The sequence below is a fragment of the Oncorhynchus clarkii genome, chromosome 2 (genome assembly GCF_045791955.1).
Source record: "Oncorhynchus clarkii lewisi isolate Uvic-CL-2024 chromosome 2, UVic_Ocla_1.0, whole genome shotgun sequence".
Lineage (NCBI taxonomy): Eukaryota > Metazoa > Chordata > Actinopteri > Salmoniformes > Salmonidae > Oncorhynchus > Oncorhynchus clarkii.
The window spans coordinates 93,833,332-93,859,916 of record NC_092148.1 but is presented as its reverse complement, the minus strand read 5'-3'; the positions used below and the strand labels follow the sequence as shown (position 1 = coordinate 93,859,916).

Genomic DNA, 26,585 nt, shown 5'->3' with positions numbered 1-26,585 from the left:
AGCGAGATTTCATTGCGCAACTCTGGAAACTTCTGGAGAACAGCTTCGCGTCCAATGTCTTTTGACTCGATTTATCATCCGCAGCAGTGACCATATATAGGACATGACATGGATTCAGCTGCATAGGGACTTTTCCTTTTATCAATCTAATTTCACATTCTTATTGTGGTGTTTTTTGGGAGGGGTTGATTTATTGCCAAGTGCATGCTGCTTGAAAATCAAAAAAATTGCTAAAAGTTTTTCAAGATAATTCTGAACAAGGAAAGCATTCTTTAAGTGAACAAGTGAGACTTGAACTGAGCCCATTGAATGATGAGCGCATAGACCAGTACGCTCTGTTATAAGACTTTCTTTGTTTCTGAAAGGCTGAAAGCACCATGTTAACATCCTAACATACAGTAATATCCATAATTGTACTGGCACGTCATTTCCACATAATTATTTTCCTGTAGCACCAATCCACAATGGCACAGAGTAGGAGGAGTGTTGATATCAGTTCCCTTTCTGTCGGTCACTCAGTATAACATACAGTGATATCAGTTCCCTTTCTGTCGGTCACTCAGTATAACATATGTAACGGATGTGAAACGGCTAGCTTAGTTAGCGGTGCGCGCTAAATAGCGTTTCAATCGGTGACGTCACTCCACTCTACTCGCTTTTGTGGAGCGATGGGTAACGATGCTTCGTGGGTGACTGTTGTTGATGTGTGCAGAGGGTCCCTGGTTCGCGCCCGGGTATGGGCGAGGGGACGGTCTAAATGTATACTGTTACACATACAGTGATATCAGTTCCCTTTCTGTCGGTCACTCAGTATTACAAAAGAGGGCCTTCAGAAAGTATTCACGACTCTTGGCTTTTTCCACATTTAGTGTTACAGCCTGAATTTACATTTGATTAAATGGATATTTTTTTGTCACTGGCTTACACACAATAATGTCAAATTGGAATTATGTTTTTAATTTTGTTTTACAAATGAAAAGTTCAAATGTCTTGGAGTCAACAACCTTTTGCAAGACTAATTTTCAAATAATAATAATAATTATTTATTTCACCTTTATTTAACCAGGTAGGCCAGTTGAGAACAAGTTCTCATTTACAACTGCGACCTGGCCAAGATAAAGCAAAGCAGTGCGACACAAACAACAACACAGAGTTACACATGGAATAAACAAGCGTTCAGTCAATAACACAATAGAAAAAAAAGAAGGTCTATATACAGTGTGTGCAAATGGCGTGAGGAGGCAAGACAATAAATAGGCCGTAGTAGCAAAGTAATTACAATTTAGCAAATGAACACTGGAGTGATAGATGAGCAGATGATAATGTTCAGGTAGAAATACTGGTGTGCAAAAGAGCAGAAAAATAAATAAAAACAATATGGGGATGAGGTAGGTAGATTGGGTAGGCTATTTACAGATGGACTATGTACAGCAAGTTCAGGAATAAAAAATATGCTTAACAAGTCTCATAATAGGTTGTGGCAAAGAAATTAACTTCATGTCCAGAATACAAGCATCATGTTTGGGGAAAATCCAACGCAACACATCACTGAGTACCACTCTTCATATTTTCAAGCATGATGGTGGCTGAATCATGTTATGAGTATGCTTGTCATCGGCAAAGACTAAGGAGTTTTTCAGGATAAAAATAAATGGAATGGAGCTAAGCACAAAATCTCAAGAGGAAAATCTGGTTCAGTCTGCTTTCCAACAGACACCGGGATACAAATTCACCTTTCAGCAGGACAAATTCACCTTTCAGCAGGACAATAACCTAAAACACAAGGCCAAATCTACAGTGTAGTTGCTTAGCAAGATGTCATTGAATGTTCCTGAGTGGTTTATTTTTTTTCAGTATACAGTACCAGTCAAAAATTTGGACACCTACTCATTCAAGGGTTTTTCTTGATTTTCACAATTTTCTACATTGTAGAATAATAGTGAAGACATAAAAACTATGAAATAACACATATGGAATCATGTAGTAACCAAAAAAGTGTTAAACAAATCAAAATATATTTTAGATTCGTTCAAAGTAGCCACTCGTTGCCTTGACGACAGCTTTGCACACTCTTGGCATTCTCTCAACCAGCTTCACGAGGAATGCTTTTGCAACAGTCTTGAAGGAGTTCCCACATATGCTGAGCACTTGTTGGCTACTTTTTCTTCACTCTGCGGTCCAACTCATCCCAAACCATCTCAATTGGGTTGAGGTCGGGTGATTGTGGAGGCCAGGCCATCTGATGCAGCACTCCATCACTCTCCTTCTTGGTCAAATAGCCCTTACACAGCCTGGAGGTGTGTTTTGGGTCATTGTCCTGTTGAAAAACAAATGATAGTCCCATTAAGCGCAAACCAGATGGGATGGTGTATCGCTGCAGAATGCTGTGGAAGCCATGCTGGTTGTGTGCCTTGAATTCTAAATAAATCACTGGCAGTGTCACCAGCAAAGCACACCATCAAACCTCCTCCTCCATGCTTCACGGTGGGAACCACACATGCAGAGATCATCCGTTCACCTACTCTGCATCTCACAGAGACACGGCGGTTGGAGCCAAGAATATCAAATTTGGAGTCATCAGACCAAAGGACAATTTTCCACCGGTCTAATGTCCATTGCTCGTGTTTCTTGGCCCGAACAAGTCTCTTATTATTATTATTGGTGTCCTTTAGAAGTGGTTTATTTGCAGAAATTCGACCATGAAGGCCTGAAAAACCCTTGAATGAGTAGGTGTGTCCAAACGTTTGACTGGTACTGTATATAGCTTGTAGTCTAGAAATGAGCATGTGTCGTGTGAGTTTAAAGTTTTTTTTGGGAAGCTATTTTTCTCCACAAAAAAATGCACCTTTATAACAAAGGACTGTAATGCCTCTATCATCTACTATTCCTAATGTTATGAGTAGTGGCTAGTGATCATTTAGGCTGTGGCTGATAAGTGTGTAGTGGCATAGGTTTATAGGCTACATCAGAGACATTTCCTTTGCACTGGAAAATGTTGCCTTTGATAAACATTCCATGCCATTCTACACTTTATATGACTGGAGAAATGAGCTGAATCTGTTTTAATACGATGGTAGCCTAGGCCTGCTCTCCTGACACTGACAACAGATCAATAAAATAAACAACCTTGTCTTGACTGTAACCATGTAATCTAGGTTTATGAAAAAGAGGTCCTGGCTAAAAGGGATCCAGCTATTGTCAAAAGTATTATTGGGGGGGGGGGGGGTTAGCTAATCCATAGCCTTTTCATAAGCTTAACCTAATTCTCATAACCTGCCGCCTAAATCTGCTACGAAATGTCAAATATGACGTTAGTTCGACGAAAGCTGGATCCATGACCATAAAAAGAGGAGACACAAATTGTACAATATGACATCCATATAACTGGGAGGACATTATTGTCCAAAATAACTCCAGTGGTTATCATATAGAACCCAATGATATTTATTGCCTTACCTCCTTACTCCATTTGCACACACTGTATGTAGATTTTCTCTATTGTGTTATTGACTGTATGTTTTGTTTTACTCCATATGTAACTCTGTGTTGTTGTTTGTGTCACACTGCTTTGCTTTATCTTGGCCAGGTCGCATTTGTAAATGAGAACTTGTTCTCAACTAGTCTACCTGGTTAAATAAAGGTGTTCTCAACTGGCCCACCAGATTAAATAAAGTTATTCTCAACTGGCCCACCTGGTTAAATAAAGGTGTTCTCAACTAGCCTACCTGGTTAAATAAAGGTGTTCTCAACTAGCCCACGTGGTTAAATAAAGGTGTTCTCAACTAGCCCACCTGGTTAAATAAAGGTGTTCTCAACTAGCCCACCTGGTTAAATAAAGGTGTTCTCAACTGGCCCACCTGGTTAAATAAAGGTGTTCTCAACTAGTCTACCTGGTTAAATAAAGGTGTTCTCAACTAGCCCACCTGGTTAAATAAAGGTGTTCTCAACTAGTCTACCTGGTTAAATAAAGGTGTTCTCAACTGGCCCACCTGGTTAAATAAAGGTGTTCTCAACTAGTCTACCTGGTTAAATAAAGGTGTTCTCAACTAGCCTACCTGGTTAAATAAAGGTGTTCTCAACTAGCCTACCTGGTTAAATAAAGGTGTTCTCAACTAGTCTACCTGGTTAAATAAAGGTGTTCTCAACTAGCCTACCTGGTTAAATAAAGGTGTTCTCAACTAGCCCACCTGGTTAAATTTTTTATTTTTATTTTACCTTTATTTAACCAGGCAAGGTTTAAGGTTTAAGAACAAATTCTTATTTTCAATGACGGCCTGGGAACAGTGGGTTAACTGCCTGTTCAGGGGCAGAACGACAGATTTGTACCTTGTCAGCTCGGGGGTTTGAACTCGCAACCTTCCGGTTACTAGTCCAACGCTCTAACCACTAGGCTACCCTGCCGCCCCAAATAAAGGTGTTCTCAACTAGTCTACCTGGTTAAATAAAGGTGTTCTCAACTAGTCTACCTGGTTAAATAAAGGTGTTCTCAACTAGCCCACCTGGTTAAATAAAGGTGTTCTCAACTAGTCTACCTGGTTAAATAAATAAATCCAATTCAAATACATATCAAACTGGTAAAGCTGTTTCTGACTTTGTGGCTGTGTTATCTAGTGGAAATCGCACCGTACTAATCGCACTGGTTACTAAAATTCTACACTGTTTGCACAATTTCAGTTTGTGAGAAAACAAGCACTGAATAGTGTAGGGAATCATTGTATCTAAATCGCCACCAAAATATCTCTATAGCTGTGTTACGGATACAAGTATCCTGTGTGTGTATCCTGTGTGTGTGTTTCTTTTCTCTCCTTCTCCCCTCACAGGTGAAAGTCATCACTCCCCAATCAGTCAACAATCAACCCATCAATCAGAAGACACACCTCCTCCTGTTTCCTACCCTATCACAGTTCCTTCCCCATGGTTTAAAAACCCCATCATTTGTTTGCTCTAGAGCTCAATCTCTTTGTAAATCCCATGTTTGTAGATCTCTGTTCTTCATAGATTTCAGTAGCTCAATCTCTTTGTAAATGCCATGTTGGTAGATCTCTGTTCTTCATAGATTTCAGGAGCTCAATCTCTTTGTAAATGCCATGTTTGTAGATCTCTGTTCTTCATAGATTTCAGGAGCTCAATCTCTTTGTAAATGCCATGTTGGTAGATCTCTGTTCTTCATAGATTTCAGTAGCTCAATCTCTCTGTAAATGCCATGTATGTAGATCTCTCTGCTTCACTCTCTTTTTGTGGCTTAAACCTCTTTGTTTGAGCACCTCCAAATCACTTTGTCATCTCCTGTGAGTATTGTTTTTGCTTATGGTGTTTGCTGGTGGGAAAAGGGGAAACCAAGACAAGTCGCCCATGGGCATACACTACCCGTAGGTAAACTTTGTTAAAAACACTAGTTAGAACTGGGTGGACCACCCACTGTATTTTTGGTTAGTTAGTTAGCTGTTGTTGAAATAGGCTAGTCTAGCTTAGGGGTGTTTTTGGTTAGTTAGTTAGCTGTTGTTAAAGTAGGCTAGTCTAGCTTAGGGGTGTTTTTGGTTAGTTAGTTAGCTGTTGTTAAAGTAGGCTAGTCTAGCTTAGGGGTGTTTTTGCATATTTGTTTCTTTCCTTGGGTCCAGCTCAGCCCCTTTTCCTGCTCCCCCCATTACCGTGTGTTTATCAAATAAACCTTGAGTTTGACGGTAGATTTCAGTTGTCCTGGTTATTACGTTCACACTTTTACTTTGTCACAATTATAATTTACATGAGTTATGTTACGGGTCTCATTACCATCCCCCCTAGACTGTCGGGCCAAAAGGGATTCGTAACAAGCTGTTTGAAGCTAGTGGAACAAAACAGCTTTCCCAGTTTGACAACAGATGTCACGCAGGCGGCAGAAATCAGTAGGCGAATATCACAGCGGTCCCATTGCCAATCTCGCCACTTGCGGTTAAGTATAACACTGTGAAAACACTTATCATTCCACTATTAGCGCCAGCTATGTTATCAACAAAATATGGGTTTTCATCCAAATAGGTGACAGATTTTCATGCGAATATTATTCAAACCTGCATAAAAACAATATGCGTATTTTCCCACCAGAGACGTTCCATCAAATGGACTTGTTGTAGACAGAGTAACGTTAGCCGAGCAGAGTGGGGAGTGACGCGTGCCCAAAGGCTAGAGCGTCCGACTTCTCGCCTGCTCCAGTAGCGCTCACTTCACGAGCTCAGGGCATGCCCGGCCCAGCATGCATCTGTAGTCTACTTGTGTACTGCTATAGCCCTTTTACTTTAGCTACTGTCTTGGAGTTCGCTTTACATGTTTACTGATAAAAACACAATGGTGCAAAATCAAGGTGACTTACAAAGATGGAGGCGAGGGAGTGTGGTGATGTAATGTCCACAACTAAAGAATCATTGTGGAATCTGAAAAGACACGTATCCTGAAAGCATGATGGTATACTTACTATGTGCATATGCTAAAAGAAAGGAACGAGGTGGGTAGATAACTACGTGTGTCATTGTAGCAAAGTATTTAAAAAAAGATAGCATCTGCTTTCAAAAGTTTTGTTCATTTTTGTTCTATTATCCATACAATAGGCCTGCCATTTTGATTGGGTCATTTTGCCTAAAAACCTTAGAGAGAGAGAAAAAAGCTCTGCATCTCTGGCCAGCCTGGCAAGAGAGGCCTAAAGGGTGTTGAGCATCCCCAGTGGCTCTGCATCTCTGCCCAGCCTGGCAAGAGAGGCCTAAAGGGTGTTGAGCATCCCCAGTGGCTCTGCATCTCTGGAGAGGATATTCTCCACTGCTGTTCGGCTCTCCAGGAACCATCATATGAGCCTGACGCCCCAGACTGGCCAAACTGGTGTTTCTACCAGTTTCTAAAAATGAATTCAAAGGCACTGTAGACTGAGCCTAATAAGGCATTTTTAATTGAATTTGTATTTAATTCTAAGTAAGTCACAGTCACATGCGAAAGTTATAGACTATAATAATGATTCAATACAGCGAATGGTTGTTTAAATGCTGAGCGCTTTATGTCCCTACGGGCCTATTGTGTCGCACTCGCAAATTATTCACAATGTATTTCTTTGTAGGCTATAGCTTTGAAATAATACTGCCTAAATAATTAATTTTCGTTCCTTCTTAGTCTCCCTGTCTGGCGCCTGACCTATTTAGTGTTTATATGCTGTTTAATATGACATGTAGCCTATTTGATATGAGCGCTTCTTACATTCACCATTTCATGTTTATAAAAAAATACTTTTCAAATCATGTGGTTCGGTTGCAATACTTCAAAACCAAACGTACAGGTAGTCACAAAAATAAAGGGTGTTGGTTAAATTGTGATTTTAATGAATGGAGCGAATTTGGAGAGGCTGTTGTTTTCCTGCTGTTGTTTTCCTGTGAGCACAGAGCGGTTTTTAGCGGAGTCCTGAGAAAGGATGTGGAGTGCCCTGAGCAGCAGTGCTCCGTGAGTGATGAGCGGGATTTCCGACCCGCTCAACTCCGCTCATATACTCTGGTTGCTAATAAAAGGCTGTGCGTGACGACGTGGTACACATACAAAATACCTTTTGCGTTTAAATTCCCATGTATTTAATTAAAAAAAATGCAAGTTAAATGGGTTTCCATCACATTTAACTATACTGATGGTTTTCTCACAAAGAATGTTGAGTTATGTAGCTAGTGTGCCCTCTAGTGTGCCCTCTCTGGTAATTGGCACTGAGGATACAGTGTGGGCAGATAGCCTGTTGGCTGGAGCACACGTATAGCCTACATGAGATTATTGACAAAAGAGCGATTGTTTTTATTTATCAAGTGGCAGCCTGATCATGTCACCAGAATGACCCTAGATTTAATGGAAAGGAGCATCAAACTCACCACCCTGTGAAGTTAATAACTTAATCTTCACGTTTTAATGTCACATGCACTGCACAAGTCTGACAAGTTCTAAACCCAACAATGCAGTAATCATAATTTACTTCATCTGTAGTCATTGTTGGCAGTACCACACTTCATCGCGTTACTCAAACCATAAAACCTTTTCCACCGATATTTCTCTCATAATTATTTTTACCCGCACAAAATAAATCCCACTGTGTCTAGTGTATTTGGCTTTGAAGACATTTAGAAAGTTCACCGAAAAATGTTCAGTTTCCATCAGGCCTGTCATTAAAAAAAATGTCAGTTTCCATCAGGCCTGTCATTGAAAAAATGTTCAGTTTCCGTCAGGCCTGTCATTGAAAAAATGTTTTGTCTCCATGTACTTTTCTCGCATTAAAAGTTTTAATGTAAATCTGGTTATTTTCTGAAATTACAACGCAAAAAAAAAAAATAATAATTCCTGTGTTGCACCTTTAAATTACTGTCTCCACAAAGTATTTTCGCCGTAGGCCGATATGGCGATACGTGTAACTCAAAGCCTTTCACATTCATATTAGGCAATGCAAAATGTATGTCATTAAGCGAGACTTTAGTCACAAACCTGCTAATCTACGCACATTTCCCTTCCACTTTGAAAACCAAATCCAGAGTTGTTCGTGAACGCGCATTCGTCCGTTTCAAACGGGAGATTTCTTCCTGGTACTCTGCTATAGTTTTTTCAGTAACCACGGATAATTCCAAATTAACTGCGGTTGAATTTTTTCGTCGAGAAACACATTAAGCAGTTGTAGTTAAATACATGTTGTAGAGCAAATGGATAGAAGGTGGGAGAAATGATTGTTATTATCTACCTATGCTTTCTTGATCATATAGTCAACTAGATTGAATACACATACGGACAATTTTTACCATTGAAATACCGCGAGAGTTTGGATTTATTCCGCGTTCAAAATAACTGGGAATGTTAGCTAGAAAATACTGTATCCAGACACTATTAGGGCTGCAGAGTCTCTATCCTTAAGGCCATGCTGTTCATAAAAGCTGTGAAGGACCACTGCTAATTCTGTTCCCCTGTCGACCGGATCGGACGACACCTGTTCTGTGTTTTGGATCGTTTGTATTCATTTATATTTTTTGGACCTTGGGTGTTGAGAAAAGTGCTTTACAAATTAAATGTATTATTATTATATTCCCTCGGCGATGACAGAAAATATACTTTTAACCATAGACTTGGTATTCTCATTCATCTGTGACGACAGCTAGCTAGTATGCTGCGTTCAAAACAACTGTGAACTCGAAAGCCCCGAATTCAGTGTATTCAAGACAAGTGGGAGCTCGGAAAAAAAACAAGCGCCGACTGGGAAAAATCGTTAATACACATTTTTTTCCCCCATACATATTTTAATAGGCTACAGCAGTGGAGGCTGCTGAGGGGAGAATGGCTCATAATAATGCCTGGAATGGAGTATAATGGAATGGAATGTTATCAAACCCATGAAAACCCTGTTTTTGATGCCACTCCATTGACTCCTTTCCAGCCATTATTATGAGCTGTCCTCGCTAGCGAACCAATTGCTGATTTGCTCTACAGCTTTCAACTCGGGTGCAGCGCAAATGTCAAAGTGTAGGGAGAGAGGATTGATATACAATCATATGCAGCTCCCACCAAGATGTGGTGGTCAAAAATATAAACTTTTTAGTTTGCAAACTCACCAGCAATGGGGCATCAAGCAACAATTACTAGCATCGTCCTACTGGTCTTTTGGTATGTCAAAATGGCTTGAAATGGATGATTTACTTATTATGAAGCTTGCATTTGGAATTTATTGTTACAATGTAAGTAATACATAAACAACATGTGTTGTGACAAAATAATGAAAATGGCTGTCTGGTACCCACAATAAATAGACAAATATTTCGTGACAGTGTGACTACAAGGTTAAATCAGCACAAAGAATGGTTCTGAGATATTGAGCATCAAAGTTTTCACATCCCAGATCTCAGAACTGTTTTGTAGTGAATTCTTCTTTCATAAGTCATTAATGAAAAGGGTAGCTAAAACATAAATGTCAATCTGGGTTCAGCCATAATGTTCTGACACTTCTGAATTAAACATGTTCAGTTTTTAAGAGGACTGAAGAGGGAGAATAATCTGCTTCGGTAGAAACTCTATTATATAAGGACTTTTAGTTGTCGTTGCATTCCCCGTTGCATCTACCAGGGGCCAGACTGTCATGCATCAGCCTGGAGAGAGGAACTCGAGACAGAGGTTATTTCAGAATGTTCAGAATGTTTTTTCAACATAAGTCAGTTAAGAACAAATTCTTATTTACAATGACAGCCTCCCCCGGCCAAACCCGTAAGACGCTGGGCCAATTGTGCGCCGCCCTACGGGACTCCCAATCACAGCCCGGATGTGATGCAGCCTGGATTTGCACTGAGATGCAGTGCCTTAGACCGCTGCGCCACTCTGGAGTTATAATTAGGTACAAATAATTTGAATACCTTTTTGAATACGTAGACATGCTAGAATAACACTATTTTACCAATAGATAGTCAGAACACGTCATCAAATACATTAAGAAATGTATTACGATCATCAGACAAATTACTGTCATCGCTGAACAACGATGTGACAACATTATTTAGGCTACTTAAACATTTCTGACAGTGTTTTGTTGTTGTTGTTGTTGTGGCTTGCTTTACATTATTGCTGGCTAGAGTAGCCTAGACCAGGATTTCTCAAACTCCTTGGTCCTTGGGCTCCACCTGGGTACACTTTTAGTTTTCTGTTGTTGCCCTAAACCAAAACTTGCACCCAGTGAGGGGGCCCCAGGACCGAGTTTGAGAAACCCTGACCTAGACCATACTTAGAGGGAGATAGCAAAGACATGTGTTCTGATTGGTCCGTCTGTATTTGTTCAGGCTTGTGATTGGATTGCGGATATAACCTTATAGCACCAAGTTCTAACGCAGGGGTGTCAAAGTCAAATGGACGGAGGGCCAAATAAAAAAATCAGCTACAAGACGAGGGCCGGACTGTTCGAATGTTCATTGAAAATTTTTTAAATGACGCATATAGTCTAGTGAACCTAATTGAACCTACTGAAAACCTAACAAATATATTACAATATGATCAGATAAATAAAGCAATATTTTCTTATGGCTCTGTCAGTAATCTTTAATTTTCAACAGACACAAAAGACAAATTTCCTTTATATAAATATCCCCATAACATGAACATTAAATGAAAGAAACCGGTATTCAAGGCACCATCAGTAGACTATATTTTCTATTTTAGCAAAAGTGGGCTAAATTTACTTCAAAGAAAAAACAATAATAGCAATTTTCTATCATCCACTCAACTGAAATATTTTTAAAATATAATTGGATTGAAATACAAAAAAATAAAGTGCAAAAATCTATTAATCAAAAACAACACTTTGTTTAAGGAGAAGTAACATGCAGTGAAAACAAATATTAAATTTTAACTTTTAAACTTGAACTGAGTAAAAACTCTAAATATGTGATTGCACAGTAATGTTCACTTGTTTGAGGTTGAGGGTGATACTTGGTGGTGTCCCATCTTTTCCACAAGTTCATCAATGTTCGGGGTAAGGCTCTGAGCTGAAGAAATCCTCAGAATTGAGTGGAGGTGTTCAGCAGTAAGTCGACTTCTGTGTGATGTTTTGTTCAGGTTCATCAAAGAAAACAGTTGTTCACACAGGTATGTGCTGCCAAACATAGACAACGTTTGAGCAGCCTGGATGCGCAGCTGGGGCATTGTGCCGGGGAGGAAACGGGCGAACTCCGCAGCACCCACTGCCGCATATTTTGCCCTCAGTGCATCATTGCATTGGAGGTCAATCAACTCCATTTGGAGGTTTGGTGGTGAGCTTTCCACGTCAACAGCAAATGGGTTACCGAGCAGTTCCAACCTGCTTTTTTGTGCTTCAAAGTCAGCAAATCGGCGTCGAAAGTCAGCGGCAAGCATACCTATTTTATCAGCCAACTGTGTGCTCGGGAACGCACTGGTAGAGAGCTTCTCTTTCATGGTCTGGCAGCTGGGAAAGTGGCTCAAATTTTCTTTCCGCATCTGCGTCTCCCACAGAGTCAGTTTGGTTTTAAATGCCTTCACTGTACTGTACATATCAGAGATGACACGATCCCGACCCTGCAGCTGCAAGTTTATTGCATTCAGATGACTCGTAATGTCACACAGAAAAGCCATTTCACACAGAAACATTTCGTCTCGGAGTTGTGTTGTGTCTTTCCCTTTGCTGTCCAAGAACAGACAAATCTCCTCACGAAGCTCGAAACATCTTTGAAGCACCTTTCCCTGGCTTAGCCATCGCACCTCTGTGTGATAAGGCAAATCACCATGCTCCGTTTCTAACTCCGTCAGAAATGCCTTGAACTGGCGGTGATTCAAACCTTTGGCTCTGATAAAGTTAACTGTGCGCGTGATGATGCTCATTACATGCTCCATTTTCAAGGCTTTACCGCACAACGCTTCCTGGTGTATGATACAATGATAAGCTGTCAGCTCACCTGTCGCGTTTTCCTCTTGCATCTTTTCCCGTATCTTCGCCACCAGTCCGCTCCTGTGTCCACACATCGCAGGTGCTCCGTCGGTTGTCAAACCCACGAGTTTTTCCCAAGGCAGCTCCATCTCATTTACACATCTTGACACCTCTTCATACAAATCATGCCCCGTAGTTGTGCCATGCATAGGACGTAAAGCCAAAAACTCCTCTGTCACGCTTAGGTTGGAGTCCACTCCGCGGATGAAAATTGACAACTGGGCAATGTCAGAAATGTCGGTGCTCTCATCCACAGCCAAGGAATATGCAATAAAATCTTTTCCCTTTTTCACAAGCTGCTCTTTTAGATTGATGGACAACTGGTCTACTCTCTCGGCAATGGTGTTTCTGCTCAGACTCACATTTAAAAAGAGTTGCCTTTTTTCTGGGCAAACTTCGTCACAAACTTTAATCATGCAGTTTTTGATGAAATCCCCCTCCGTAAATGGCCGGGCTGATTTAGCGATCTCTTCTGCCAAAATAAAACTGGCCTTGACAGCAGCCTGGCCTTGTGATTTGGCTTTTTTGAACAGAGCCTGTCGAGATTTGAGGCCTCGTTTTAATTCCTCTGCCTTTTGTAGCCTTTGTTCCATGTCCATATTCTTGTTTTTGTCCGCGTGTTTCGTTTCATAATGTCGTCTCAGATTATACTCTTTCAGTACCGCCACACTTTCTCCACACAGAAGACACACAGGTTTTCCAGCTACCTTCGTGAACATATACTCCGACTCCCACCTTGTTTGAAACCCCCGGTTCTCAGTATCCACCTTCCGTTTTGCCATTTTTGATGGGTATCTGAAAGTTAATTTTACTGTGATGCTGACGACTGCTGTGCCAATAAATATTGAAATGAAGCAGCCTACTGCTCGGTGCGTCACCTTTGCATTGTGGGAAATGTAGTATTGGTGCGTGTAAAAGATCTGCGGGCTGCCGGCTTGCTGCGGGCCGGTTCTAATAATAAATCAAGATCATCCCAGGGGCCGTAAAAAACCTTCTTGCGGGCCGGATGTGGCCCGCGGGCCTTGACTCTGACATATGTGTTCTAACGGGTCAATGGTGATAGAACGTTCTAGTTTCTTTTTTTTTCTTCCCCCACTTAAAATGAACTTTTTCAAAATTCTTACTTCACAGACATATAAATAACCATTTAAAGATCTATTATATATGTGACTAAATCCTTTTTGACAAAAAAAAAAGTCAGAACCTTATAGTTCCAAGGTCTCAATTTGTAGTTGACAAGTCATTGCATGTATAGATTTTAATTTAAGACATGTGAATCGACTCGACTTGCTCTTAAGAATGAACAACGTGGACTTAGACCTTGTGACTTGAGACTTGCTTGTGTCTCCTGTAGTAGTGACTTGGTCCCACCTCTGGTAAATATGTTACAAAATAAATCCAATCATCATCGACATCATTGTCATATTGAGATATATGTTAAAAACATATTTTTGCTTAGAATTATTTATTTTTTAACTTAAAATCACAGAAATTCCAAATATGACAACCACAACAGCAGAAATAAACACAAAATTGATAGTCCAAATTAATTTTATTACTTTTGTGTGGTATAGGTGAATAGTTTATTGTATCATGTAACTTTGTATATACACTAAACTACAATATAATAATTACAATAAATTATCAAATTACAATCATCAGAATAATTACATGAACAGGAATACATAAGTCTAAGAATTTAAATAAGTAGGTATTCACAAAAGGTTGTATATTCACGTCAGCTAGATATTATCTAGTGTTTGTCATGTGAACATCTCAAGCAGTAGGTGAAATCCACAGGTGGAAAGGAACTCGAAGGGTCAAGTATTAGAATGGAAAATGTGGCATCAACCAAGAGGATTTGTCCTGGCATCAACCAAGAGGATTTGTCCTGGCATCAACCAAGAGGATTTGTCCTGGCATCAACCAAGAGGATTTGTCCTGGCATCAACCAAGAGGATTTGTCCTGGCATCAACCAAGAGGATTTGTCCTGGCATCAACCAAGAGGACTTGTCCTGGCATCAACCAAGAGGATTTGTCCTGGCATCAACCAAGAGGATTTGTCCTGGCATCAACCAAGATGACTTAGTGACTCTTGAAGGTTTGGTTCCAAATGTATGAACTGTTTTTCCATCATATCTCAAATCTAAACATCGCATCATACTACATCTTATACATTAGGTTATTGAAGACATTCTTCCTCTAAATCTTTTACTCTCTGTATATTCACCACTAGATTCATTTCCAACTTTGTTATTGATCACCATCCACTTCACACTAGTTCTCTTTGGACCATCTGCTTAAGACTAGAGTAGCTATATCATCATTCTGTGTGTGATTGTGAATTTCATTAAGATATATTGACCTTGCGCGATCTAAAATACTTAATGTGATACGTTATTAAAGCTCGTAAAAAAAAATGTATCATTTTGCGTTTTTTTTTGTTTTGTTTTGTTTGATAATGACTGTTAACTTGTCCAAGCCCACGGTTCAAATGTACCCTGACACACCACTACAGTAAGACAATGTCTGCCCTTTATCACGGTATCTATGTTCATCTGAATCTGAACCTCGGATTGTATTCAAGCCGAGAGGAACACGTCTGTCTCTTAGTTTACAACTGGATCCCATCTATCTACCATTGAGGTTAGTTGTTCCTCTTCTGTGTCCTTTTCCTTAAGCCCAGATCTGAAAAAAAATTAAATAAAATAGAAAGATAAACTTACTTCACCATAAAAAGAGACCATGATGCTGTTCTCTAGAAAAACACATGGAGAGGGTGGACACCAGGGAAACCCCGGATGGATAGAATAATAGAATGATACGATAGATTGGATGGATGGATAGATAGGTTAGGATAGATAGGAGTAGGCAATACTAATAATTTGTCTTTTGGGAATATAATCCAGGTGAGAACTCCTATCCCTCACCCTGAGAGTGTGGTCCCATGACCCCGAGCAGAAGGCCGTTCCGTCGGGAGACAGGCGCAGAGTGCTGACACGGTTCTCGTGTCCAAACAGGATGGACACCCTCGTCCCCTTCAAGACATCCCACACGTTGATGGTGTAGTCGTTGTAGCCACCGAACAGTAGCCGGCCTGAAGAATGAAAATACATGTCCTCTTTCAACAACGTAGATGCAATACATCGTTTCTGAAGAGAAGGTTAATGTGACAGTACGCTGTTCATATTCAGCTTAGTGACATGGAATCACTAAAGTGTAGACTGGTTAGTGACATGGAATCACTAAAGTGTAGATTAGTTAGTGACATGGAATCACTAAAGTGTAGACTGGTTATTGACATGGAATCACTAAAGTGTAGACTGGTTAGTGACATGGAATCACTAAAGTGTAGACTGGTTAGTGACATGGAATCACTAAAGTGTAGATTAGTTAGTGACATGGAATCACTAAAGTGTAGACTGGTTAGTGACATGGAATCACTAAAGTGTAGATTAGTTAGTGACATGGAATCACTAAAGTGTAGACTGGTTAGTGACATGGAATCACTAAAGTGTAGACTGGTTAGTGACATGGAATCACTAAAGTGTAGACTGGTTAGTGACATGGAATCACTAAAGTGTAGACTGGTTAGTGACATGGAATCACAAAAGTGTAGACTGGTTAGTGACATGGAATCACTAAAGTGTAGACTGGTTAGTGACATGTATTCACTAAAGTGTAGACTGGTTAGTGACATGGACCACTAAAGTGTAGATTAGTTAGTGACATGGAATCACTAAAGTGTAGACTGGTTAGTGACATGGAATCACTAAAGTGTAGACTGGTTAGTGACATGGAATCACTAAAGTGTAGACTGGTTAGTGACATGGAATCACTAAAGTGTAGACTGGTTAGTGACATGGAATCACTAAAATGTAGACTGGTTAGTGACATGGAATCACTAAAGTGTAGACTGGTTAGTGACATGAAATCACTAAAGTGTAGACTGGTTAGTGACATGGAATCACTAAAGTGTAGACTGGTTAGTGACATGGAATCACTAAATTTAGACTGGTTAGTGACATGGAATCACTAAAGTGTAGATTGGTTAGTGACATGGAATCACTAAAGGGTAGACTGGTAATGACATGGAATCACTAAATTTAGACTGGTTAGTGACATGGAATATCTAAAGTGTAGACTGGTTAGTGACATGGAATCACTAAAGTGTAGACTGGTTAGTGACATGGAATCACTAAAGTGTAGACTGGTTAGTGACATGGATCACTAAAGTGTAGACTGGTTAGTGACATGGATCACTAAAGTGTAGACTGGTTAGTGACATGGATCACTAAAGTGTAGACTGGTTAGTGACATGGATCACTAAAGTGTAGAGAGGTAAAAGCACGTGTACTAGATGAAGTTCATGAATACAGTATCTTACCACTGAGAGAGAAGTCAACACTGGAGGCACCAAATATGATGCTCTCTTTGGAATAAATGGCCACTTCTCTGTCTGCTCTCAGGTCATAGAGACGACACTGAAACAAAAAACATGCATCAATAACTAGATTTTTTGTGGTGTTATTTTTTTTGCAAACGGGTTAAAAACATTCAATGTCAAAGTACTTCATGATCTTTGACATTGAAAGGCAGCATCAACATGTGATCAAGCAGTAAATGACATTGATGACAACTTACTGTCGCATCATCAGAGCCTGAGGCAAATGCATCTCCACTGGGGTAGTACCTGATGCCAAGGAAGGAGACAAACGCCAGGTAATATATAACGAACCATACAAAATGGAGATTAGCTTAGTTTTACAGGGACAGTGCCAGCTAGTTTTCAACTGCAGTCGCCTGGGGCTCACTTATGATTAATACAGGGGTATTAACACAGTGTGTCTATAAGTCCCTTGGAATTAATTCGTATCTCTTTACCTGACACTGTTGATGTCTGATTCGTGGGTTTCGAAGGACTGAATGCACTGGCCTGAGCGCATGTCCCATACATTGGCCTTCTTGTCACAGCCCTGTGTTTAGACACACAGAAGAAGATTAAGGAATTAATTAATTAATTAATTATTGCTAAACTGTTTTGAAAGGTTTAAACCCAAAATAGGGTTTAACTTCCAAGTGGCTTTTTTCCTGGTTAAATAAAAGGTTAAATGAAAAAAGATCCACATTATGTCAAATGTAACACAGTATCTTTGCATTCTGGACCACACAAACAGGAGTTTGAATCTCAAGCCTGCCACGATTTCTTTTTTTACCCCTTTTTCTCCCCAATTTTCGTGGTGTCCAATTGTTGTAGTAGCTACTATCTCGTCTCATTGCTACAACTCCCTTACGGGCTCAGGAGAGACGAAGGTTGAATGTCATGCGTCCTCCGATACACAACCCAACCAGCCGTACTGCTTCTTAACACAGAGCGTCTCCAACCCGGAAGCCAGCCGCACCAATGTGTCAGAGGCTACACCGTGCACCTGGCAACCTTGGCTAGTGCGCACTGCGCCCGGCCCGCCACAGGAGTCGCTGGCGCGATGAGACAAGGAGATCCCTACCGACCAATCCCTTCCTAACCCGGACGACGCCAGGCCAATTGTGCGTTGCCCCACGGACCTCCCGGTCGCGGCCGGTTACGACAGAGCCTGGGCGCGAACCCAGGGACTCTGATGGCACAGCTGGCGCTGCAGTACAGCGCCCTTAACCACTGCGCCACCCGGGAGGCCGGCTGCCACGATTTCTTCACTATCATTTCAAATCTCTCTCTCTCTGAATAAAAATGTTATTATTATTTTTTAATACGAAAGGAAAGTAAAAAAGGTAAAAGACAATGCTTAGAGGAGGTCAGGCTGTTTATTCACAATTTCTCTATTGTGGGACAATATAGTGAAATGCTCCTAGTCTTCTCCTCACCCCAGAGACGAAGGTGTTGCCGGTCTCAGAAGGAGCCAGGTCCAGACAAAGAACATCAGTGGCGTGTCCATGGAAACTCTGCAACAGCTGACCGCTCTCCACGTCCCATAATGCACAGGTTCCGTCTCCGCTCGACGTCAGGATCTGGAACACAAAAGGGGGTTCATCACAAACTGCATCTTGGGATCACAACATAATACGCGTTCTCATATAGGGGTGAAAACTAACAGCCACTTAGTCATTCATTAAATGTCAATGCGAGACGAAGTGAAAATGTGATTTAAGTGAAGGTTAGGATTCACCCCATAATGTACACATGGGACTGGTTTCCCAGACCTATATTAGGGTCGTTTCAGGACAAAAAATACTCTATATTGAATATGTCAGGGAAACCAGCCCTTAGAGAGCAAAGTACAACTACACTACTACAAGTAGTAAGGTCAGAGGGAAGCCATTGTCATAACTTTGGCTGTTCAGAATTCAGATTCAGAATTCTATGACACTGACCCATAAATAGAAGAGTCTTGGCCCGAGGCTAAAGCATGTGACTAAACACAGCCAATGGGGAACATTAGAATGTTGTGAATTATTAAACAAGAATGGCAGTTCTTTCCAGGTTGGGTATAGAGTGCAAATTATGACACGGCATATCAGTGGGTTTTTCTTTTAAACTGATTTTGAAGCAATCGAGTAATTCAACAATTTATAGAAAGGAGCGAATACAAACCTTGTTAAAGACTGTAACAAAATATACAAACGGGACAACAAAAAAATAATTACATCAGAATAAGAAAAATGTCTTCTCTAACCTGCATGTCTGAGTTGGTGAAACTACAGGCAGATAAGTAGTTGGTGTGCATGGCGACAGACTTCTTCTTCGCTGCCAGGTTCTCATTCTTGTCCAACGACAGAGGGTACACAGAGCACTTGTTGTCCAGACCCCTGAAACACAATCAATCCATCACATTTTATTTTTAAACTCTCTTATAACGTCAACAGTTGTGACAGTTGCTTCACAGTAACCGGGCCAAGACCCAAAAGTGCACAGTGGGAAAATGGAGCGTGTGGGTGGAGCAGGGGGGGGGGGGAACTTACCCACAGGCCACTGCACATCCAGAGGGGGCGTAGGCACAGGCCATCACCCAGGTGCACGGCATGGTCACTGCATGCTCCTAGAGGACACCACATTATAAAAGGAACAATCAGCATTTCAGTGACATTTAGGGGTGTCTATAATACCAGGACATCCAGGTGTCTATAATACCGTGACATTCAGGGGTGTCTATAATACCGTGACATTCAGGGGTGTCTATAATACCGTGACATTCAGAAGGTGTCTATAATAACGTGCCCATCCATATATAGCCCATGTATCTAACGCTGTCTGGCCAAAAATAATGACATGTCATACTCTTTTTGGCCTGACAGCATCAAATACATGGGCAACACATACGGAGACAGAGAGACGCTGTTTCACTCGCTCTGATGTTTTCTCCTGTGAGATTGATGAGTCTGGGGGAAAATTATCAATATATTCAGAGATGACGTATCAGATCTCAGATTTTTTTTGGGGGTGGGGGGGCACTGTGGTGGCCAATCAGATTTCAAAAGGTGGCCGTGGCCACACAGGGCCACACAGGGCACTGGCCACCCTGGGCACCGCTACAGGTCCATAGGGCACTGGTCAGTCTGGGCACCGCTACAGGTCCATAGGGCACTGGTCAGCCTGGGCACCGCTACAGGTCCATAGGGCACTGGTCAGTAGTGCAACATAGGGAGTTTTTCCTAGCCACTGTGGCTTCTACACCTGCATTGCTTGCTGTTTGGGGTTTTAGGCTGGGTTTCTGTACAGCACTTTGAGATATCAGCTGATGTACGAAGGGCTATATAAATAAATTTGATTTGATGTAGGGAATAAGGTTCCATCTGGGATGCACAAAATGTTCTCATTCATCCAAAATCAGATGAAATAACTGCAGAAGTCTTGCTATCTCTCCAAGCATTTGTCAACTCTAAAGCCTTTCTGGACAGAGAAAAAAAAAAGGTTCCCTACCTTGTTAGTGGTGAAGGCATCCCATACAATCACTTTTCCATCCTGAAAAGAAGTTAGATTAGGAAACAAACATTAGAAGTGGTACACAGGCCTAAGATTCTTTACATTTCCAACAAAATGTTACAAATGTGATAACTACTGAAAGCAGTGCATATTATTTTAAACAAAAAACTCAGCACCATGGACAGCGACCGTCAGTATCTCAGATGTGACTACTGAAATATATGCACACATCTGTTTTAGGAGCTTTTCCCGAACCTCAAATTTAGCGACGAGCGATGAGCTTTACAATAAGAGAGGAAGAGGTCGAAGCGAGAGAGGTTTATTCCGACGAAAATCTGTCCACGAAAAATAAGACCATCTTTTAGGTCTTCAGAAACCTACCCAATAATCTAATACTCACCTGTGATGAGCTGACGATCCTCCTCTTGTCCTTACACCAGTCCATGCAGAGAACTTTGTTTCCATGTCCCTTCAGAGTACGCCGGGTCTTCATGATAAACTGGCCCAGTCCATCCACCTTCTCTGCCACCTGGTGTACTGTAGTAGGGACCAAGATCCTATGTTACTGTACTGTACTGTAGTAGGGACCAAGATCCTATGTTACTGTAGTAGGGACCAAGATCCTATGTTACTGTATTGTACTGTAGTAGGGACCAAGATCCTATGTTACTGCAGTAGGGACCAAGATCCTATGTTACTGTACTGTAGTAGGGACCAAGATCCTAGGTTAGTGTACTGTAGTAGGGAGTAGGGACCAAGATCCTACGTTACCGTACTGTAGTAGGGACCAAGATCCTACGTTACCGTACTGTAGTAGGGACCAAGATGCTACGTTACCGTACTGTAGTAGGGACCAAGATGCTACGTTACTGTACTGTAGTAGGGACCAAGATCCTATGTTACTGTACTGTAGTAGGGACCAAGATCCTACGTTACTGTACTGATGTAGGGACCAAGATCCTACATTACTGTACTGTAGTAGGGACCAAGATCCTACGTTACTGTACTGTAGTAGGGACCAAGATCCTACGTTACTGTACTGTAGTAGGGACCAAGATCCTACGTTAGTGTACTGTAGTAGGGACCAAGATCCTACGTTAGTGTACTGTAGTAGGGACCAAGATCCTACGTTAGTGTACTGTAGTAGGGACCAAGATCCTATGTTACCATACTGTAGTAGGGACCAAGATCCTACGTTACTGTACTGTAGTAGGGAGTAGGAACCAATATTCAACTTTACTACTGTCATGACGTGGCCCTCTTTCGGTATAGCGAGTACCCTCCCCCCCTCTCTCTCACCAACTCTCTCCTCCCCCTACACCCAGGTTCTGTTATCTCAGGTTGTGAATTCCATGAGGAGACTCTCCTTAGGGCCAGGCAGTATAGAGAGAGGGTTACACAGTAGAACAAAGGAACTTATTCTACCTCACAGAACTTGAGAACTGAACAATATCCATGTTTTGGAGAATGTGTAAACGGTCGGTGGAGAAACCAGCTACGACCCGGTCCGTTTTGTTTTATGATTGTGACCTCAGGAAAGACAATACGGCCACATTACCATAACTCTGTTCATACAGGAGCCTCCATCATGAGGTTTGCATCTCATTATTGTATAAAATGAAGGAGTAAAGATGAAACTATCTGTGAAATGATGTAATGTGATGTTAAACCTTTAATGTGAGAGAATTGTCTTCCCTTCAAAGTTTAACTAAGTCATTGGCCCACCACCATGAGCACAGACATTGATCTGGCGTTATGGGACAGCCCTCTTCTACTGTTCCAAATAAAATCCCCACCTGAAGAAATCCTCTACAGACCATGCCTGCCTCGGTCAACTGAGGGAGCGAAGGTTGAGTAGAGACCACAAAAAAACCTCAGTAGAAGCTAAGGTTGTAACGGTTGTTGAAACTCTGAGACTATCGATACCGACAGAATAAGAGCAAATCTTCTATACTAATTACTAGTCTGCAGCTAGAATTTATGTCGACTGACTGTGAAGACTGACAACCGCCGAAACATCTAATCTATAAGAACATTTCTGAATGGGACTCTGAGGTATCCATTCTAACTACGAAGGACTCCAGGGAAGGAGAGAGAAGTTTGGATGACTCTCCAACATAAAGACGAACGATTCCAACAGCGATCAAGACGACACACTGAGAGTAAATATATATATTGATTGCAATGATTCCCGAATGAGTGAGCGTTCATGTGCAAAGGATTAGCATTTCAATTGTTATAATTATCAACTGTGTAGTGACTTGTGTAATACCCGCCCTTCTCAGTCCACATCCACTTCCCTTTGTCTACCAAGCCATCATATCGGCTTAGCGCACTAGGGAACCTCCCCTATCATTTCCTTGTAATCACATCTACTGTTTGTTTATGCATTTCTGTGATTAATTAGTTAGTTAGTAAATAAATGACTAAGACACTTGGTGTATGGATGATTCATAGTAAAGACTGGGTTCATGCAGATAACCAACAATTTACGACATTTGGAATGAGACTAACATAAGGTAACGAATAATTCATTAATTAGAAGACTAATTGAAGAGTTATATTAGGAAAATTATAACTATGTAATCTGAAGATTTTCCTTGGTGCCCCGACTTCCTAGTTAATTACATGTACATGATTAGTTTAATCACGTAATAATAATTACAGAGAATTGAGTTGATTAAAAAAACAGTCTTCAAATGAATGATGCCAAAGACACGACACTGTACTGGAGTAGGGACCAAGATCCTACGTTACTGTAGTAGGGATCAAGATCCAACATTACTGTAGTAGGGACCAAGATCCAACATTACTGTAGTAGGGACCAAGATCCAACATTACTGTAGTAGGGACCAAGATCCAACATTACTGTAGTAGGGACCAAGATCCAACATTACTGTAGTGGGGACCAAGATCTTACATTACTGTAGTAGGGACCAAGATGCTATGTTACTGATGTAGGGACCAAGATCCTACGTTACTGTAGTAGGGACCAAGATCCTACGTTACTGTACTAGGGACCAATATCCAACATTACTGTAGTAGGGACCAAGATCCAACATTACTGTAGTGGGGACCAAGATCCTACATTACTGTAGTAGGGACCAAGATGCTACGTTACCGTACTGTAGTAGGGACCAAGATGCTACGTTACTGTACTGTAGTAGGGACCAAGATCCTACGTTACTGATGTAGGGACCAAGATCCTACATTACTGTACTGTAGTAGGGACTAAGATCCTATGTTAGTGTACTGATGTTAAAAGTGGTTAGTTGTGGACCAATATCAGACATTAGTGCACTGTTGAAGGGATCAATCTATGGTTAGAGTGGTTAGTTACAGACACCAAGCAATATCCAACGTTTGTGTACTGTTGTTATAGGGACGAATATCCGACGTTAGTCTACTGTTGTTATAGGGACGAATATCCGACGTTAGTCTACTGTTGTTATAGGGACGAATATCCGACGTTAGTCTACTGTTGTTATAGGGACGAATATCCGACGTTAGTCTACTGTTGTTATAGGGACGAATGTCCGATGTTTGCTTGTGGTGTTATCATACCATGAGCTGAGCAGGGTCTTAATGTGTTCTAGCATTAAAACATCCCACCGGGTTGGGGATTCATATTAAACAGCAGTAAACGGTTAGAGATGTTAAAATTAATCTCTCTGATCTCAACGAGGTCGACAAACTAAAGCATAAATCAAGGATGTATAATGTTTTAAGCACCATCTCGGCTATAATAAAACGTTGCTTTTGAGTGAGAAAAGAAATAGCAAATAGTGGAGTAAATGCCACCAAAGCCTAGGCTATATGTCTAATTGCAGCCGGAAATGCATCTTGTCATTTGAACAAATCCGAGTGATATTAATACATAGGCGAGCAAGTGGCTTCAAATATAATAACCGTTTACAAATGAATGAAGAATTATCTATTTTCTTCGTGTGACCGAGTCAGTGCTCTGATAATAGCAATATGACAAATTCACAATATAGGCCTATTATATCTATATATATATTCTGATATGGTCGTGTTTACATTTTGCATCCAGTACTATTCGGAAGGCAGTGTTTTGATTCACGGGGCCTTCCCTCTCGTCTCATTTTCAGCACCACTCACGTTCAACATCATGCAGCTTCGCTCTTTCGTCCTCGAGCTTCGTTTTTAACGTGTCCGATTCCGCTTTTAGGTTGGTGAGAGTCTCATTCGGTTGTACCTCCTGTGTAGCCATTTCAGGGTTTGTGGAAAATATCATATATATTCCCGTTGTCAGAGCAGATGCGGGCAGCAAAAAAAAAAAGGAGAGAGAGTATATTTTGCAAGCTAAGGACGCGGGGCTCACAGCTGATGCAGCTCTCATGACGTCAGAGAAAATATGCTTTCTCAGTTTTCGAGAGGGAGGCTGCCATCGACGCTATGTAGACTAGATCCATCACGTGCGCAATAGCTACTTATATGATCAAACAAAATTTGACGCAAAAAAAGAGAGAATTGTTTTTCCCTCAACCATAGTATAAAACATTCTAGACATGGTCAACACTGATGCGATCATGAAGTGTATACGTTTGCATATGTGTAAGAAATCCTTACAAAAAAAAAAAACAGAAATCAACTAATACATAATTTTATTCGCATGTAATTCATTTTTGGCACATGTATTTACAGAGCCTTCAGGAAGTGTTCACACCCCTTGACTTTTCCCCTTTACATTGTTGTTACAGCCCGAATTTAAAATTGATTACATTTAGATATTGTCGTCACTGGCCGACACACAATACCCCACAATGTCAAAGTTGAATTATGTTTAAAATATATATATATATTTTAAACATGACTCAGGGGTGTAAATACTTACTGTATGGATGTTCTCACTTCATTATGGGGTATTGTGTATAGATGGGTGAGAAAAACACTCAATTTAATCAACTTTGAATTCAGGTTGTAACACAACAAAGTGTGGAATAAGTCAACGGGTATGAATACTTTCTGAAGGCACTGAACTAATATATTTATTTAACCTTTATTTAACTAGACAAGTCAGTTAAGAACAAATTCTTATTTTCAATGAAGGCCTAGGAACAGTGGGTTAACTGCCTGTTCAGGGGGCAGAACGACAGATTTGTACCTTGTCAGCTCGGGGATTTGAAATTGCAACCTTCCAGTTACTAGTCCAACGCTCTAACCACTAGGATACCCTGCCGCCCCTCCACTCTAACTACTAGACTACCTGCCGCCCCTCCACTCTAACCACTAGACTACCCTGCCGCCCCTCCACTCTAACCACTAGACTACCCTGCCGCCCCTCCACTCTAACCACTAGACTACCCTGCCGCCCCTCCACTCTAACCACTAGGCTACCTGCCGCCTCCACTCTAACCACTAGGCTACCTGCCGCCCCTACACTCTAACCACTAGGCTACCTGCCGCCCCTCCACTCTAACCACTAGGCTAGGCCCTGCCGCCCCTCCACTCTAACCACTAGGCTACCTGCCGCCCCTCCACTCTAACCACTAGGCTACCTGCCGCCCCTCCACTCTAACCACTAGGCTACCTGCTCTAACCACTAGGCTACCTGCCACTCCTCCACCCTCCACTCTAACCACTAGGCTACCTGCCGCCCCTCCACTCTAACCACTAGGCTACCTGCCGCCCCTCCACTCTAACCACTAGGCTACCTGCTACCTGCCGCCCCTCCACTCTAACCACTAGGCTACCTGCCGCCCCTCCACTCTAACCACTAGGCTACCTGCCTAACCACTAGACTACCCTGCCACCCCTCCACTCTAACCACTAGGCTACCTGCCTAACCACTAGGCTACCTGCCCCCTCCACTCTAACCACTCTAACTAGGCTACCTGCCACCCCTCCACTCTAACCACTAGGCTACCTGCCACTCCTCCACTCTAACCACTAGGCTACCTGCCGCCCCTCCACCCTAACCACTAGGCTACCTGCCGCCCCTCCTAGGCTACCCTAACCACTAGGCTACCTGCCGTCCCTAGGCTACCTGCCACTCCTCCACTCTAACCACTAGGCTACCTGCCGCCCCTCCACTCTAACCACTAGGCTACCTGCCGCCCCTCCACTCTAACCACTAGGCTACCTGTCACCCCTCCACTCTAACCACTAGGTTACCTGCCACCCCTCCACTCTAACCACTAGGCTACCTTGCCGCCCCTCCACTCTAACCACTAGGCTACCTCCCGCCCCTC

At 41.7% G+C, this 26,585-nt stretch overlaps 1 protein-coding gene across 1 annotated transcript; it reads right to left on the bottom strand.

Annotated features, from left to right (window-relative positions):
* Nucleotides 1–13,984: 13,984 nt before the first annotated feature.
* Nucleotides 13,985–24,685, bottom strand: LOC139376529 (guanine nucleotide-binding protein subunit beta-5a-like). Its single transcript, XM_071119225.1, has 11 exons — nt 24,493–24,685; nt 20,771–20,907; nt 20,368–20,409; nt 19,410–19,486; nt 19,124–19,256; nt 18,315–18,458; nt 17,337–17,428; nt 17,097–17,145; nt 16,840–16,936; nt 15,383–15,549; nt 13,985–15,140 (listed from the first exon to the last, which is right to left on the bottom strand). The coding sequence occupies exons 1-11, from the start codon at nt 24,626–24,628 to the stop codon at nt 15,129–15,131; spliced, it is 1,086 nt and encodes a 361-aa protein (XP_070975326.1). The 5' UTR covers nt 24,629–24,685; the 3' UTR covers nt 13,985–15,128.
* Nucleotides 24,686–26,585: the final 1,900 nt, after the last annotated feature.